The sequence below is a fragment of the Nicotiana sylvestris genome, chromosome 10, assembly GCF_000393655.2.
Source record: "Nicotiana sylvestris chromosome 10, ASM39365v2, whole genome shotgun sequence".
Lineage (NCBI taxonomy): Eukaryota > Viridiplantae > Streptophyta > Magnoliopsida > Solanales > Solanaceae > Nicotiana > Nicotiana sylvestris.
Genome location: NC_091066.1, coordinates 56,103,390 through 56,118,517, shown reverse-complemented (window position 1 = coordinate 56,118,517; position 15,128 = coordinate 56,103,390). Strand labels below are relative to the sequence as shown.

Below are 15,128 nucleotides of genomic sequence, written 5' to 3'. Positions count from 1 at the left end.
TGGTCCAAGTTATGCGCCTTGGCTAACCTGAGCAATCTCATATCCCTACCTCGGTCCTCGAGTTCCTCATACAAATGACAAAAAGTTGCAGTCTTGGCTGCCGTAACTGCTACCTTTGCCTCTTTCTTAGCCCACTTATAATGCTCATTATCGGCCCTCGTCTACACTTTCCACTAGCTTCAGATACAGTTCTTTCTTGGTTTTCACTTTTTCTTCACATCTCCATTCTACCACCAGTCTCCATTGTGCCTACCAGAGTAACCCTTTGAGACTCCTAAGACCTCTCTCGCGGTTTCCCTAATGCACTGCGCAATCATGGTCCACATAGCGCTTGTATCCACATTACTCCTCCAAGCCCCCATAGTCACCAGTTTGATCCCCAACTCCTACGTTTTTTCCGTAAAGGCTCCCCACTTTATCCTATGTTTGATATACATCGCCCTCTTATTCCTCTTCCTCGTGATCTCAAGGTCCATGATCAAGAGCCTATGAAGGATTGAGAGGTTCTCACTCGGGATGACCATTCAATCCGTGCAAAGACCTCTATTGGACTTCCTGTAGGGTAAGTAATCAATTTGAGTCTTGGCCAGCAAACTCCGGAATGTGGCCAAGTGCTCCTTTTTCTTTGAGAAACTCGAGTTTGCTATCACCAAATTAAATGCTCTAGCAAAGTCTAACAGAGACGTTCATCTTTCATTTCTATCTCCAAAACCAAAGCCACCATGCACATCATCATAACCCCCAGTCGACGCTCCAATGTGACTATTGAAATATCCTCTTATGAAAAGCTCCTCGGTATGCGGGATACATGCACCATCTCATCCAAATCCTCCCAGAAACGCCTTTTGACTTCCTCGTCCAAGCCTGCTTGGGGTGTGTGCGCACTGATTATGTTCAAAGTAAAACCTCCAGAAACTAGCTTAATAGTCATCAGTCTGTCATTCACTCTCCTAACTTTCACCACTAGTTCATGGGGGTCAATATCAATCAAGATACCTACCCCGTTCCTGGCCCCCACCTTCCCAGAATACCAAAGTTCGAAACTGCTCATATCCCGGGCCTTATCTACTACCCACCTAGTCTCTTGTACACAAGCTATATTAATTTTCCTTTTCTCGAGAATCTTTGCTAACTTTACAGATTTTTCAGTCAAAGTTCCTATGTTCTAAGACCCCACTCTCATCCTAGTAGCTCCCTTAGCCCTCTTACCCCTGCACCTCATCCCCTGCGTTGACACCCCCGAAGACAAGACCTTTCCCTACCATCGTTGACCAAAACCACTATAATTTAGGAATCACTGCGCAAGTACTATCCCGAAAATAAGCGACAAAAATAAAATGAATTACCGAAATATAATCTGCCACTAAAGGTCGCAAAACATGTGAAGAAATAAAATAAAGGAACTAACGGGAACTATAATCTACAACTAAAGGTAAAGGAACTAAAGGAGATATAATCTATAACTAAAGAATAGAAAAGCAGGTGAAGAAATAAAACAAAGAAACTGAAGTAATTATGATTTACAACTAAAGGATAGAAAAATAGGTGAAGAAATACAAAACAAAAGCTAAATGGGACTATAATCTACAACTAAAGATCACAAAGAAATTGTGCAAAACTAGAAAGAACTACTAGGGGATATTTGAAATAAAGATTCAAAATAAAGATGTAAACATGTAGATAACAATATAAACAAGTAGGTAAAGCTATCACTTGTGCAATTTGATAATGCTTGGCAAATACTAACTAAAGATTCAAGAAAAAAAATTGGAAGACAAGGTGATAAAATTATGCTAAAATATCAAGACAGAGGAACAATAGAACCTAGATTGCAACTCCAAAGAACAAAGTTCAGAAATTCCGGAAGAGAACTTATCGAATTCAGTTTTTAATCGACACTTATATGTACCTTCAGCTTCAAATAGATTGAGGATCAAACCTATCGAATTAGTTTTCAGTGATTCAATTTGTTCAAACAATCCCGAATCAAAAGACTTAATTTCTTCGTGTTCTTCGACTTCGATTCCGAAATTTTCAACCAAAACCCTAGAAATTCAGCCCCAAATTCGTTCAATCTTCTGAATCGATTGCACAATCAAGAACAAGATTAATTCAAATATGTACCAAAGTGCAAATTTGAATTGGAAATATTGCTAGCTAGAAAATCTTTTTCTAAGAGATCTAAACTGAAGAATTTCTTGCGTTCTTGTTAACCAAGTTCAAATTATGAATTCTGCCCGATCTTAATTGTTAAAATTGAATCCTCTATAACTGGAAATAAAGGTAACCAGTCCTAGTAGATTGGATTAAAAAGAAGCTCTTATCAGTCACATAATATTATATTTAAAGATTGAAAATTGAGAGAATTTTCTGTTTATTGAATCAATGTTCCTCTGTACAAATCGTGTATTAATTAATACAAAATGAATGGAACATATTCCTAGTTATGACACATGTTCCTACACTGTTATCTATGTGCTAGCCAACTATTGGATACACACAAAAATAAACATAGTATTTACAATGAAGAAATATAAAATTGTTTTTCTGGTGTCTTTTTTTTTTTTGGTAATTAAGGATTTTATTACCAACAGAGATTTGTACATGTATAAACTAAAACTCCTAAAATTGGACAGATGGCCCCAAAGTCGGGACAATCAGCTTTCGTTGACCGCCTACTACTCCTATACATCTTATTTATCGAGCTATTCTATCGAGCTATGGGTAAAAATTTAAGAACTGTATTTGCCTACTCAATCGTATCTTCAAACTCCCTCTACAATGAACTTCTTGAATTACTTGCCTTGTGATGTCTTCACAGCTTCTCTTCTGTTAGAAAATTCGACGATTCCTTTCTTGCCAGCCACATATGGTATGTTGTTCCTGCCATGATCAATCTGTAAACCTCAGCTTTTGGACCCTTACCATTTGCATGTTGGATTGCCCAGTCAACTTCTTTGTTCCAGCTAAAAACCTGCCTAGTAACCCCCTGTCGTGCTAATAATTTCCTCCATATGCATGCCAAGTAGATGCAGGCAAAGAAGAGGTGTTGATGCTCTTCCATTTCCTGGTCACACAATGGACATACTGGATTGGCCTGCAATCCCCATTTACTTAATCTATCTTTAGTATACAGCCTATTCTGAAGTGCTAAGTATAAAATGAATATCCATTTGGGGCACCCTTGATTATTACATATCACTCTTCTCCATTTACCTTTGGAAATTCCCCTCTATATTGATTGTATGTGTTTTTTATAGAGTAGTTTCCTGCTGTTAAGATCTTCTTTATGTCCAAACCAGCCTCGTTCAGGTATTTAGTAGCATGTAAGATCTTTTGGACTATGCATGAGGCATGCTTAATTATCACCGTCCATGGATCCAAAGCTTGCTTTTCTTTTTGCACAAATTCCATAGATGATTCAGCAGGGTATATATATATATATATATATCAGATATGTTGAGCCTCCCTGCTGCCTTTGGCTTGCATAAGTTTTCTCATGCCACCAAAGCTTTCTTATTTGTTGCAGCATCACCTATCCATAGGAATCTTATACATATGGCTTCAACTGTTTGGATGACTTTCTTTGGTAGAGGGAATATCTGCGACCATAAAGATTGTATAGCAATCAACCCACTTTTTATCAACTGCAATATCCCTGCATAAGTCAAAAATTTCACTGTCCAATGCTTCATCCTTCCCAGCATTTTATCAAGTAGAGGTTGGCATTGATCACTGAGAGTTATTTTGAGCTCAAAGGTACCCCATGATATCGAAATGATAGCTCATCCACTCTGAAACCTAACTTCTGAAGAATCTCTTGTTGAATGTCTACTGGGACTCCTGCAAAATATACACATCTTTTGCTCTGGTTGAGAATAAGTCCTGATACTTTTGAAAAATCCTGGAAACAATCATACAATATGTGTATGGACATTGTATCTCCTCTACAAAACAAGAGTAGGCCATCAGCAAAACTTAGTGGGATGATATTCAGTTTCTCACATCTAGGATGGTAATTAAAATCATGCTGATCTTTTAGAGTTTTCAGCACCCTTGTTAAGTACTCCATTGCCAAGAGAAATAACAGAGGGACATATATAGGGCCCCCTTGTCTCACCCCTTTTCTTCTGTATCCCTTTATCAACCCATGGCTAAGAAGGGTCCCCTTGACATATGTCACTACTCTGCCAGGGACAATAGTTATTTGGATACCATCTACCAGTGTATCCATCACTTGTAACAGTCTACTTGTTAGCATCTTTGAAATAATCTTGTAACGGGTGGAACAATAAGAGATTGGTCTGTATTCTTTAATCAAAGCTGGATTTTTAACTTTAGGGATTAGAGTAACTGATGTACTATTGATGGGCTTATACATCTTGGCAGTGCTAAATAAATTCAGGAATACTTGTATAACCTCTTCACCAATAATATGACATGACTTTTTGAAGAAGTATGTATTGAATCCATCCCCTCCAGGTGCTTTCATATCATCAATCCCTTTTAGTACTTGGATTAAATCCTCTCTTGTAAAAGGTTTAACAAGTTGGATCTGCTGGCTTCTTGTAAGTAGAGGTCCCTTTTTTTATCAATCCAGGGTGTATGGTAGGCAAACTTGTAGCTGCATTCCCCGGTAGTTATTTGTAGAAACCAACTACTTCAACTTCAATACCCTTTGGATTTGTAATCACTTCCCTAGTAGTAGCTGCAATTTTAATTATTTGATTCTGAACCTTTCTCCCCTTCATTTTAGCAAAAACATATGCATTATTTGCATCACCCAATTTAAGCCAATGCACTCTAGATTTCTGTTTGTTGATATTCTCCTCAATATTGTCCCATTTTTCTAGTTGGGATCTGTGATCCTTTTCTTCTTCAAACAAAGTGCTAGATATATTATTGCCCCTTATCTGTCCCTGCATGTCTTTTAATTTATCTCTGATGGAATTGATCTTCTCTGCTATATTTATAAATTCTCCTCTGTTCAGGTTCTTCAGAATTAATTTAATAATTTTCAAGTTTTGCCATATGGCTGTCATTCTCCCTTCACGCAAGAACCAATAGCCTCTACTAACCTTCCAAATTCAGGATGTTCTGCCATACAATTGTAGAATTTGAATATCCTCTTCTTTTTGTAAAAAGTCCCCTCTACCTCTATACCAAGTGGGGAGTGGTCAGAGAAAAGCGAGTTCATAATTGCTCTATCAATTCTACTATAAACATGGGTATCCATCCATGTGTATGATCTGCCAATAGTAGGTAGTTCTATCAAGCTGCAATCTCACATTAAATTTCTAAAATGTTTGGTGTCATTGTCATGTACTTCTCTGCTATGTATTATATTTGTTGCCTCCAAAATAGTGCTGAAATCTCCCAAAACCAAGGCCCTACAATTTGGCCCTCTGTATCCCTTATCATATCCCATGAAGACTTTCTATCTTGTATAGCATGCAGTCCATAAACTTTTGAAAATTGAAACTCTTTGGTACTATGATGAAGTTTCACATATCCATGTATAAGCTGTGCATACCTCTCTAAATCTGTTAAGCTAATGATATTTGGATTCCAGAGTACCCATATGTTATCTTTGCATGAAGTGGAAACATTATGACACCGATTCCACCCAGGTACAACTTTATCTATGATCTTAGCAGCTTTTACATCGTAAACTCGATTGTCACGATCCAAAATCTCCTAGTCGTGATGACACGTAACCCAACCCCTTAGGTCAACCAATTAACAATTAACATAATTCTAATAAAATAAAGGTGATCAACAAATAATACATCTAGATTTCATATAATAATCCAAGGACTGGTAGTACAAATCATAAGCTACTAAGACTCGATTATTGCAAAAACTAATATGAAATGAATACAACTTCTGTTTGAAATGTATATAAACAGAATTCAACTCTAAAATTACCCAGGGACATGTGGTAGCCACATCTGAAAGGCAAGAACAACTTGAGAGTCAGCTCCGCTCCAAAATCTGCATTCAAGGTGCAGAAGTGTAGTATGAGTACAACCGACCTGATGTACTCAATAAGTATCCAAAACTGAAATGATGCCTTTTTGGACATAAAATAAGTTTATACAGTTTTAAAAAAAAGTTACATTTCTAACTAAAAAGCAGTATTATACTGCGTTTTACACTAACGGAAAGTTAGCCGTTAAAGTTAAATGCAGTATAATACTGCGTTTTATTTAATAAATTATTTTTTAAAGGGAAACGCAGTATTATACTTTGTTTCCCTAGGCTTCTGCTATCTCTATCCGCGCTTTTTCCTTTCTTTTGTTCTCCCCTTTTTTGTCCTTTTCCTTTTTCTCTTCTCTTTTTGTTTGTTCTTCTTTAGACTCTAGAATCTTGAATTCTCCTTCTTTACCAGCAGAACTCTTATTATTGGTGGGCCCAATTTTATAGGGAAACACAGTATAATACTGCGTTTTATTTAATAAATTATTTTTTTTAAAGGGAAACGCAGTATTATACTGTGTTTCCCTATAAAATTGGGCCCACCAATAATAAGAGTTCTGCAGGACTGAAAAAAAATTTTATTTTTTAGTGTAAAACGTATTATAATACTACATTTTACACTGAAACGTATTATTATACTGCGTTTTACACTAATGTTTGAGCCCACCAATAAGTGTTCTGCGGATAACTGACATAACAATAATTCAAATACATAAAACGTGGTATTATACTGTGTTTTACATAAAAAAAATTTTGCACCCCAAGCTCGGACTTGCCTTATTTAAAGGCGTTAGAATTTTATGAAAATCCATTCAAAATTTTCCTTCAAACTTCCGTTCATACTTCTCTCTTCTTCTTATCAAGCATATTTTTATAATGTCTGAAGAGCCAAAAATAAGGGTTTAATTATATTGGGGGGTGAGGTTGTAACGGAGAATAACTCTGTGAGGTATAGTTCACCACCACAGTGTCATGTTAAATTGCCGCTTATAATGGAGTACGATAAATTGGTATCGTTGTTATGTAAAAAATGAGTGTGAGGAAACGTTTGGTGAACCTTAAAGTAACCGGTAGATTTTCGTATTCTGTGACTCCGCAGGGGTTTGCTTATTATTCTGAGTTTAACATCGAAGATGATGAAACTCTTAGAGACTTTTTGCGAATTTCGGATGAATACAGGAAATTTATTGTAATAAAATTATTGGAAATGTACGTCAAGGTTGAAGACGTTCCCAATAATGAGGGTGTGCATAGTAGGGATAACCCTCAGTCATCGGGTGGTTATTCTGGAGCAGTTTTTGCCGGACAGATTGCTGATGAAAGAGCTAGCCTTGATTTAAACCGATCACCATCGACAACTGAGCAACCACAAAATAAATTTTTGACTTTATATAATCCACAAGACGACTGGTAAACTTCAATTTTTCTATGCTTTAGCGATGTTTATTTTATGTTTGAATTGGATTTGTATTAACACTCATATTTTTCATAGGGGGTACCGTCCGAATATGAATTTTATAAGTTATGACCCCGCCCCTAGTTGGAATATGCATAGTTCGGGCGTATTGGACCACGGTGGTCCATCCGATAGTCATCACCAACAAGAAAATATCCATCATGGAATGACAAACACAGTACAACTTGTAAGTAAAGTGATATAGCTATATGTAAAGTATTTATCTAGTTGAGTAGCTTATCATTTTGTTCTTTTTGTGCAGTGAAAACGAGCAACTTGATGTTCCTGACCTCACACAATTTCCCATAAACGACGTACTGACTTGTGTTTTGGCAGATGCGCAGAGTTAGGAAGATGATAGTGATTATGACAATAATGCCGATGAGTCGGGAGATGACACACCCTTCCATGATGAGGATAATGACGAGGAAGAAGTGGATGCCGAACCTGAGCTGACAAGGGAGCATGCTCCTCTACCTCTCGTTAGACCAAGAGTGTACGAGTCTCACGTACCCTTTCATGAGCGGAATATTCCCTACCTTGATAATTTTCCAAATATGCCGGATGTGGATGCCCTCACAAGGGATGATGATGAATTTCGGTCAGCGATGTGGGATGAGTATAGACCAGCGGTGCTTGCAAAGGGCATGTATTTCCCCGATAAAGCTCGCCTAATCAGGGCTGTAAAAATCTACAGTGTAAGAGAGTGTCGTGAGATGACGGTAAGTGAGTTAAATACGGAGGTATACAAGGCTGTATGCCGTAGAGACTTTATGGGTTGTCACTGGATGTTGCGTGCCAGCAAGAAGAAATCAGGTTTGTGGAAAGTGGGTAAATTTATTAGCACCCACAGATGTGAAATGGACACATTCAATGAGAATCACTTCAACCTGGATGTAGACTTGATTTCTCTTGTCTTGATTTCATATTTGGAATTGTCCATTAGGTTCAAGATTAAAGAGTGTATTACAGCCGTCCACCAGGAGTATGGTACTATAACCAAAAGAAAGGCATATCCCGATTGCAAATGTTCCTTTGAACTTATTTATGGCGACTGGGATAAGTCTTTTTCATCTCTGCCCAAGTATATGGCCGCACTGCAACACTTTGACCCCGGGACTGTTGTTGAATAGAGGCGTGAGCGGAGTTCGGATGACCCGAATATACTTTCAACTATGTGTTCTGGTCACTTAAACCAGCAATTGATGGTTTTGTGCATTGTCGCCATGTAATTTCCATAGACGGTACTCATGTCTATGGAAAGTATGATATTAAGCTTTTGATTGCAGTTGCAGTAGATGCCAACAGACAAATATTTCCACTAGATTTTGCCATTTGTGACAACGAAAGCGAAGAGACATGGATGCTTTTTTTGAACCACTTGAAGTAGGACGTTGACTAATAGTGTTCAGGTATTTGTCTAATATTTGATCGACAAGGTGATATTTTATGTTATGTACGGCACTTGCCTGAATGGCAAGAACCCTATGCATAACACTGTTACTGTGTGAGGCACCTGAAGGCCAATTTCCAAAAGAAATATCCTGACAAGGCCTTGCATGATTTAATGTGGATGGCTGCAACTGAGCACCAGCAGTGCAAATTTATGAGGCGCATAGAAGCGATCTGGCATTTAGATCCACGAGCCTATACTTGGATGATGGTACATGACCTTCACATGTGGACATTGCATGCTGATGACGGTAGACGATGGGGACCCTTGACTACAAATGTGTCGGAGTCATTCAACGGCTTGTTGAAGTCTGCCCGTGGATTGCCTGTCACTGTCATGGTCTGCATGATATCAAAACAGAGTGCAGAGAGGTTTGTTGAAAGCATGGAGCTACATCGGCATTGATGGATAGGGGTGTTCAATTTATGCCAATACGGATGAGAAGATTTGAAAGGTACAGGAGGCGAGCACATTGGCATTCATTTTTACAGTACGATCGCGACCGGGGTGTTTTTGAAGTTAAGACCGCTATCAACGGATACCGGGGGAATAATCTACAAACTGTGAATGAAGCCAGCAGGTTGTGTTCATATGGGAAATAGACCATCTACCACATGCCGTGCGCACATGCCTTGAAGTGCTTTCAACAAGTTGGTTTATGGGCAACCAACTATATTGATAGGTAGTACAGTGTTGATGCATATATAAACACGTATAGTAGGCAGTTGCAGCCATTCGACGTTGAGCAATATTGGCCGTCGGAACCTTTTAAGATGGTGTGTAACAAAGACTATTTGCGCAAGCTGCAAGTGCAAAAGAGAACGCGTATACAGAACCAAATGGATATTGGTGACACCGTTTATGCGCGTAAATGTGGCATATGCTCGCAAATAGGATACGACTGTCGTAAATGTCCTTCAGGTGGTATGCGTGTTGGTGGTAATCCAGCTCCTGGTGCAAGTTCGTCGAATGTACCCAACTATCAAGGATACACCTAGTCTTTTGTTTTCGTACTGTTTTTTGGAATACGTGTCTATACTTGTGTATGTTGTAATATCTATCAAATAAAATTATGTTCCACAATCTTGTTACATCTTATTTTTTAACATGACCTTTTGAATTGGTATACTGATATAGTTGTTCAAATATTCAACTTATTGGTGTTAGTAAAGAAGACCAATCTAAAAATTAAAAAAAAACTATAAAATCAAGACATCCTTTATTATCCTTCTTAAAATTTAATATGTAAAGCGTGATATAATACTACATTTTGTGAGTTGTCTTGACGTTCTGAAGAAACTAAAAACCATGTGAAAAAACTGTTTCATTTCACAAAAAATTTAATATGTAAAGTATGGTATAATACTATATTTTGTGAGTTGTCTTGTCATTCTGAAAAAAGCTGAAACGACTGCAGAAAAAAGTTGTTTTGTTTCAGAAAAAGTGTGTATGTAAAGCGTGGTATAATACTACGTTTTGTGAGTTGTCTTGTCATTCTGAGAAAAGCTGAAACGACTCCATAAAAGCTGTTTTGTTTTGGAAAAAGTGTGTATGTAAAGCGTGGTATAATACTACGTTTTATGTGAAATCTTGCCTATAAATAACGTGCACATTCTAGTTATTTTATGTGCTTAACAATAACCAATAGCAAATATTTTCATAAAACCAAAGTTTCTCTTTAACAAATGTCTCAACAAATCCTTTATGTCCCAAGGTGCGACTGCGGGAAAAAATGCATGATGCACGATTGTTGGGAAGAAACTGGACGCCACTAATAGGCATGTATGAACAAGTTTTATAGGCAACCCGATGAGCCTACATGCAATTTTGAGGCATGGATTGATGAATCCTGTCAGCATTAATACTACAAAGACCTGTTGTATTTTTTTTATAATTTGTGTACGAGGTACCGGGAAAGAGAGCGCCAATCCAAGCAAGAAGTTGAGGAATTAAAGGTGAAACTCAAGGAGGTGGAAGAAGAAAAAAAAAAGCTGGAAGACCAACTCAAGAGAAACCTCGTTATAAGCACGCGCGGCCAGCGGCCAGCCTGTTTTAATGGTTGGTCAGCCTCCCCCCTCCAATGCAACACCCTATACTGCCCCAAACACAAATACCCAGCCATTAGATTACTCCAAAATCCTGAAACCATGCACAATAAATGCTGCCATGCAAGAACGTAAAGCTTCTATTGATCCTGTTCCATTGAGACGAGCAGCAATTCTCAATGGGCAACCTATAGTAGTGTTTATTGAGACAGAAGTTGAACGAATGAATGTCATTAAGGGACTTCAATACGCAGGGGTTGGAAAATTTGCTTATGGATGGCCAGATCTTAATGAAATCCAACGTATTATTCCTGCGCAATGTGGGATTAAAGGATAGTGTAGTATTGTATTCTTATGAAATAGGTATGTTCTTATTAGATTGACCTTGTGGCAAGACTTTGTTGATTTTTCATCTAAATGAGTGTATTATGTTACTGACAAAGCAGGTAATGAATATCAATTGCGACCTCTCACATATGATGCTAAGTTTAAAGCCGGGGAGGAAACTCTTATGGCTATGGCATAGATATCATTTCAGGTTTGTTGCCTACCTAATTTGTTAAGGAGTGCTTATTCTCACTTGCTTCAGCTGTGGGAAAACCATTACACTTAGATATGGCGACAATAAATAAGACTCGTCCAAGTTGTGCTCGAGTTAAGGTCTTGGTTGATTTATTAGTTGACCTTCCAAAGAAGGTGAGAATGGACATTGTGAATGAGGAAACTGGTGATATAAGGACAGAATGGGACAACATCAAATATGACATGATGCCTAATTATTGCAAGCAATGTAAATTACAAGGCCATGAGGAGATTGAGTGCTGGTGTTTGCATCCAGAATTGATGGTTAATGAACAGAACAAACAGGCTGCAACGGTGAAAAGGAACAATAAGGAGCAGACTAATCAGCCTCTAATGATTCTTTCAAGTGGGAAGGTTGTTGGGAATGTTAATGGAACTGGTGAACAATGGAAGGATGTTATGGATAATTGTGTGAAGAATGTTGATAAGAAGATGGATGCTTCAGCTTAGAAGGGTAAATAAATTGTCCCAACAGGTAATACCAATGTGCAATAGGTGCAAGATGAAAAGAAGGTGCAAGTTTCCAACAAATTTGCAGCTTTGGAGGCTTTTGAGGAAAGGAATGAGCAAAATCAGTTGGCTATTGTTGAGGCTGCTCAAGAAGTGACTCAAGTGGAAAACATCTCTGTTGATAAGGAAAAGAATCGAGGTTCAGGTAGTAGAAGTCCCAAAAAAGCATCACCTACTGGAAATAAGAAAAATCCTTTAGCCCCAAACTTTAATCCATTCTTAAAAAGGAGTGAAGCAGCAAAGCAAGGGGTATCTAATACTCTAACTGGAAGAATGAGTGGTGAACAATTGAATGTGGAGACTACCTCACTATGGGTACAAAGAGCTTTTGTTAGCAATGTTGTAGCTACTAATACATTTTATCAGGAGATTCCATCTCAAGTCACAAGGGTTGATAACAATTTAGCAAAGAAGCAGAAAAAAGAAGCACATGCAGAATTAGATGCAAGTGATGATTTGTTTACATCAACAGAAAAGATCTAGTGGACTGGTGGTAGATTATGGGAGGATCAAATTGAAGAGGATTCAGAAGAAGGAGACATTCCAGATGGTATGCAAGCTGAAAGAGATTCAGATGTTGACATTGAAGAAGAGGAGGAAAGTGTATATGGTGAGGCAAATATTAACAAAGAGGAGGAGCCGATCAACAAAGTTTAGGAGGATCCAAAGACTACTGATGAGAACAAAGAAGGAAGGGGTGATGCAGATAATACTAATAATGAGACAGGAATCCCTATTGCTGAAACAGGGGACCCTAGTACTGTTCTAGTTAATCGTAAATACGTTAATGTGAACATGGGAGATCCGGGTGGAACTGGGAAGTCTACTGTAATACGTGAAGTGACCAACATGAATACAAGAGAGAGTTCCAGATCTGGAAATAAGCAGAAGGTCAAGGACCAAGTCAATGTGGAGATGATCAACTTTGCCCCATTGGATAACAGTCAAATTAGGCAGCAACAGGCTGGGGAAAAAGCTATATTCTCTACTGTGCAGTATAGAGAACTTGACACAGATGTCATACAAGATAAAGGAGCAGGTGAACACATAGAAGAGCAGGCAAGGACTTTGATGAAGAGTCCACTGCTCAAAACTTCAGAAACATAGCAAGACAAGGTGACTTATCTCCTAGGCACATGGACAAAGCAAAATCTGCAACAAAAGGGAGGAAGAAGACTATGAAGGATCCAGTAAAGGAATCATCTATTGTTTCTGTAACTGGAGAACAAACAAGGAGGACATTCACAAAATCAAATAACCTGCAATGGATGGTCTAATATGGAATATAAGGTTTGTGAAAACCATGCAGGCGTTTGAGAGGCTCATTACAATGCATAAACAACATCACTTTGAGTTCATTTTGTACTCATGGAACCTAAACAACAAGCTATGAAGTGGAGAGGTATAGAAGAAGAATTGGATTGGCTCAGGCGATTGCAAATGTCTCCAATAAAATATGGGTGTTCATTGATGAGGCATTTGAAGTTGATATTCTATATGACATGGTGCAACAGCTAACATTAAAATTATTTCACACTAAATCTCGTGTGGAATTTATATTGACACTGGTATATACAAAATGTGACTCTATAGAGAGGATTGAGTTGTGGGATTCATTGTATAATTTGGCAAGAGATATGTCAGTTCCATGGCTTGTTGGGGGGGGACTTCAATGTAATATAGGATGAAGAGGAGAAATTTGGGGGACTACCAGTTTCATTGAATGAGATTGATGACTTTAGGCATTGCATAAACACCTACAACCTCTCAGATTTGGGCTTCAAAGGGAGTATATTCATATGGTGGAATGGGAGAGCAGATGAAGAATGTATTTTTAAGAGACTTGATCGTTGCTTGGATAATACGGAATTTCAGCAAATATTTCCTGGATTGGAGGTTACTCATCTTTCAAAAATAGGATCAGACCACTGCCCATTGCTTTTAAAATGTGATATTAAAGCAGCACCAGTAAGGAAAACCTTCATATTTCTAAACTTTTGGATCAAGCATGAGTCCGTTAAAGAAGTGGTGAAAGAAAATTGGCATGCTGATTTTTATGTCAATCTATTTATACTTTTCAATTATAAATTGAAGTAACTGAATAAAGCATTATTGGTGTGGAGCAAGCAACATATGGGGATATATTCCAAAAGATAGCAAGCTTAGAGGAGGTTGTTTTGGTTCATGAAGCTCAATTTGAGGTTGTCCCTTCTCAAGACAATAGAGAGAGGTTACAAAAGGTGCAGGCAGACATGATTAAATATGTTGCTATAGAAGAGGAGTTTTGGAAGCAAAAATCTGGAATGCAATGGTTCAAGGATGGAGATAGGAACACAAAATTCTTTCATGTACATGTCAATGGTCGAAGGAAAAGGCTTCAACTTAAAAGAATTCAAGACAGTACTGGTATATGGCTAGAACAAGAGGAGGAAATTGCAAAAGAGGCAGTGAAATCTTTCAAGGATCAATTTACTAAAAATACTATTCCTTTAGATTTTCGTATACTTGATCATATTCCTACATTGATAGATGGGGAGCAAAATGCAGAACTGTTGAAGCAGCCAAATAAAGAGGAGGTCAAGCAAGCAGTATTTGGTTTAAATGGTGAGAGTGCATGAGGTCCTGATGGATTTACGGGCAGTTTCTATCATGCTTGTTGGGATATCATTGGAGATGACATCATTGGTATGGTCAGAGCTTTCTTTAATGGACAAGAATTGCCCAAATATGTTACTCACACTAATCTTGTCCTACTGCCTAAGAAGAATGAGGTGACAACTTTTTCAGATTTGAGGCCCATAATCCTTAGTAACTTCACCAACAAAATCATCTCAAAAGTGATTCATGAGAGGTTAGTAGGTTTTCTGCTCAATATCATATCGGAGGAACAAGCTAGATTTGTTAAGGGGAGGAGCATAGTTGAAAATGTCTTGTTAACTCAAGAAATTATAACTGACATAAGATTGAGAACAAAGGCAGGCCCTAATGTAGTTATTGAACTAGACATGACCAAGGTATATGACAGGCTTTCATGGTTGTTTTTGACTAAGGTGCTAAGGAAGATGGGGTTTGGAGAGAGATTCATAGGGTTGGTGTTTGGGAT

General features: G+C 38.0%; 2 protein-coding genes across 2 annotated transcripts; one reads left to right on the top strand and one right to left on the bottom strand.

Annotated features, from left to right (window-relative positions):
* Positions 1-4,640: 4,640 nt before the first annotated feature.
* Positions 4,641-5,236, bottom strand: LOC138879362 (uncharacterized). Its single transcript, XM_070158972.1, has 2 exons — positions 5,079-5,236; positions 4,641-4,983 (listed from the first exon to the last, which is right to left on the bottom strand). The coding sequence occupies exons 1-2, from the start codon at positions 5,234-5,236 to the stop codon at positions 4,641-4,643; spliced, it is 501 nt and encodes a 166-aa protein (XP_070015073.1).
* A 7,925-nt stretch (positions 5,237-13,161) lies between these two features.
* LOC138879360 (uncharacterized) lies at positions 13,162-14,643 on the top strand. Its single transcript, XM_070158971.1, has 4 exons — positions 13,162-13,296; positions 13,456-13,593; positions 13,709-14,067; positions 14,133-14,643. The coding sequence occupies exons 1-4, from the start codon at positions 13,162-13,164 to the stop codon at positions 14,641-14,643; spliced, it is 1,143 nt and encodes a 380-aa protein (XP_070015072.1).
* The last annotated feature ends 485 nt before the right edge of the window (positions 14,644-15,128 follow it).

Coding starts and splice junctions, on each gene's coding strand:
- LOC138879362 (XM_070158972.1), bottom strand. CDS start 5,236: ATGGATACCCATGTTTATAGTAGAATTGATAGAGCAATTATGAACTCG. Junction 4,984..5,078: donor GAACATCCTGAATTTGGAAG/GTTAGTAGAGGC, acceptor GAACCTGAACAG/AGGAGAATTTATAAATATAG.
- LOC138879360 (XM_070158971.1), top strand. CDS start 13,162: ATGGACAAAGCAAAATCTGCAACAAAAGGGAGGAAGAAGACTATGAAG. Junction 13,594..13,708: donor TGGAATTTATATTGACACTG/GTATATACAAAA, acceptor AATGTAATATAG/GATGAAGAGGAGAAATTTGG. Junction 14,068..14,132: donor GAAGTGGTGAAAGAAAATTG/GCATGCTGATTT, acceptor AACTGAATAAAG/CATTATTGGTGTGGAGCAAG.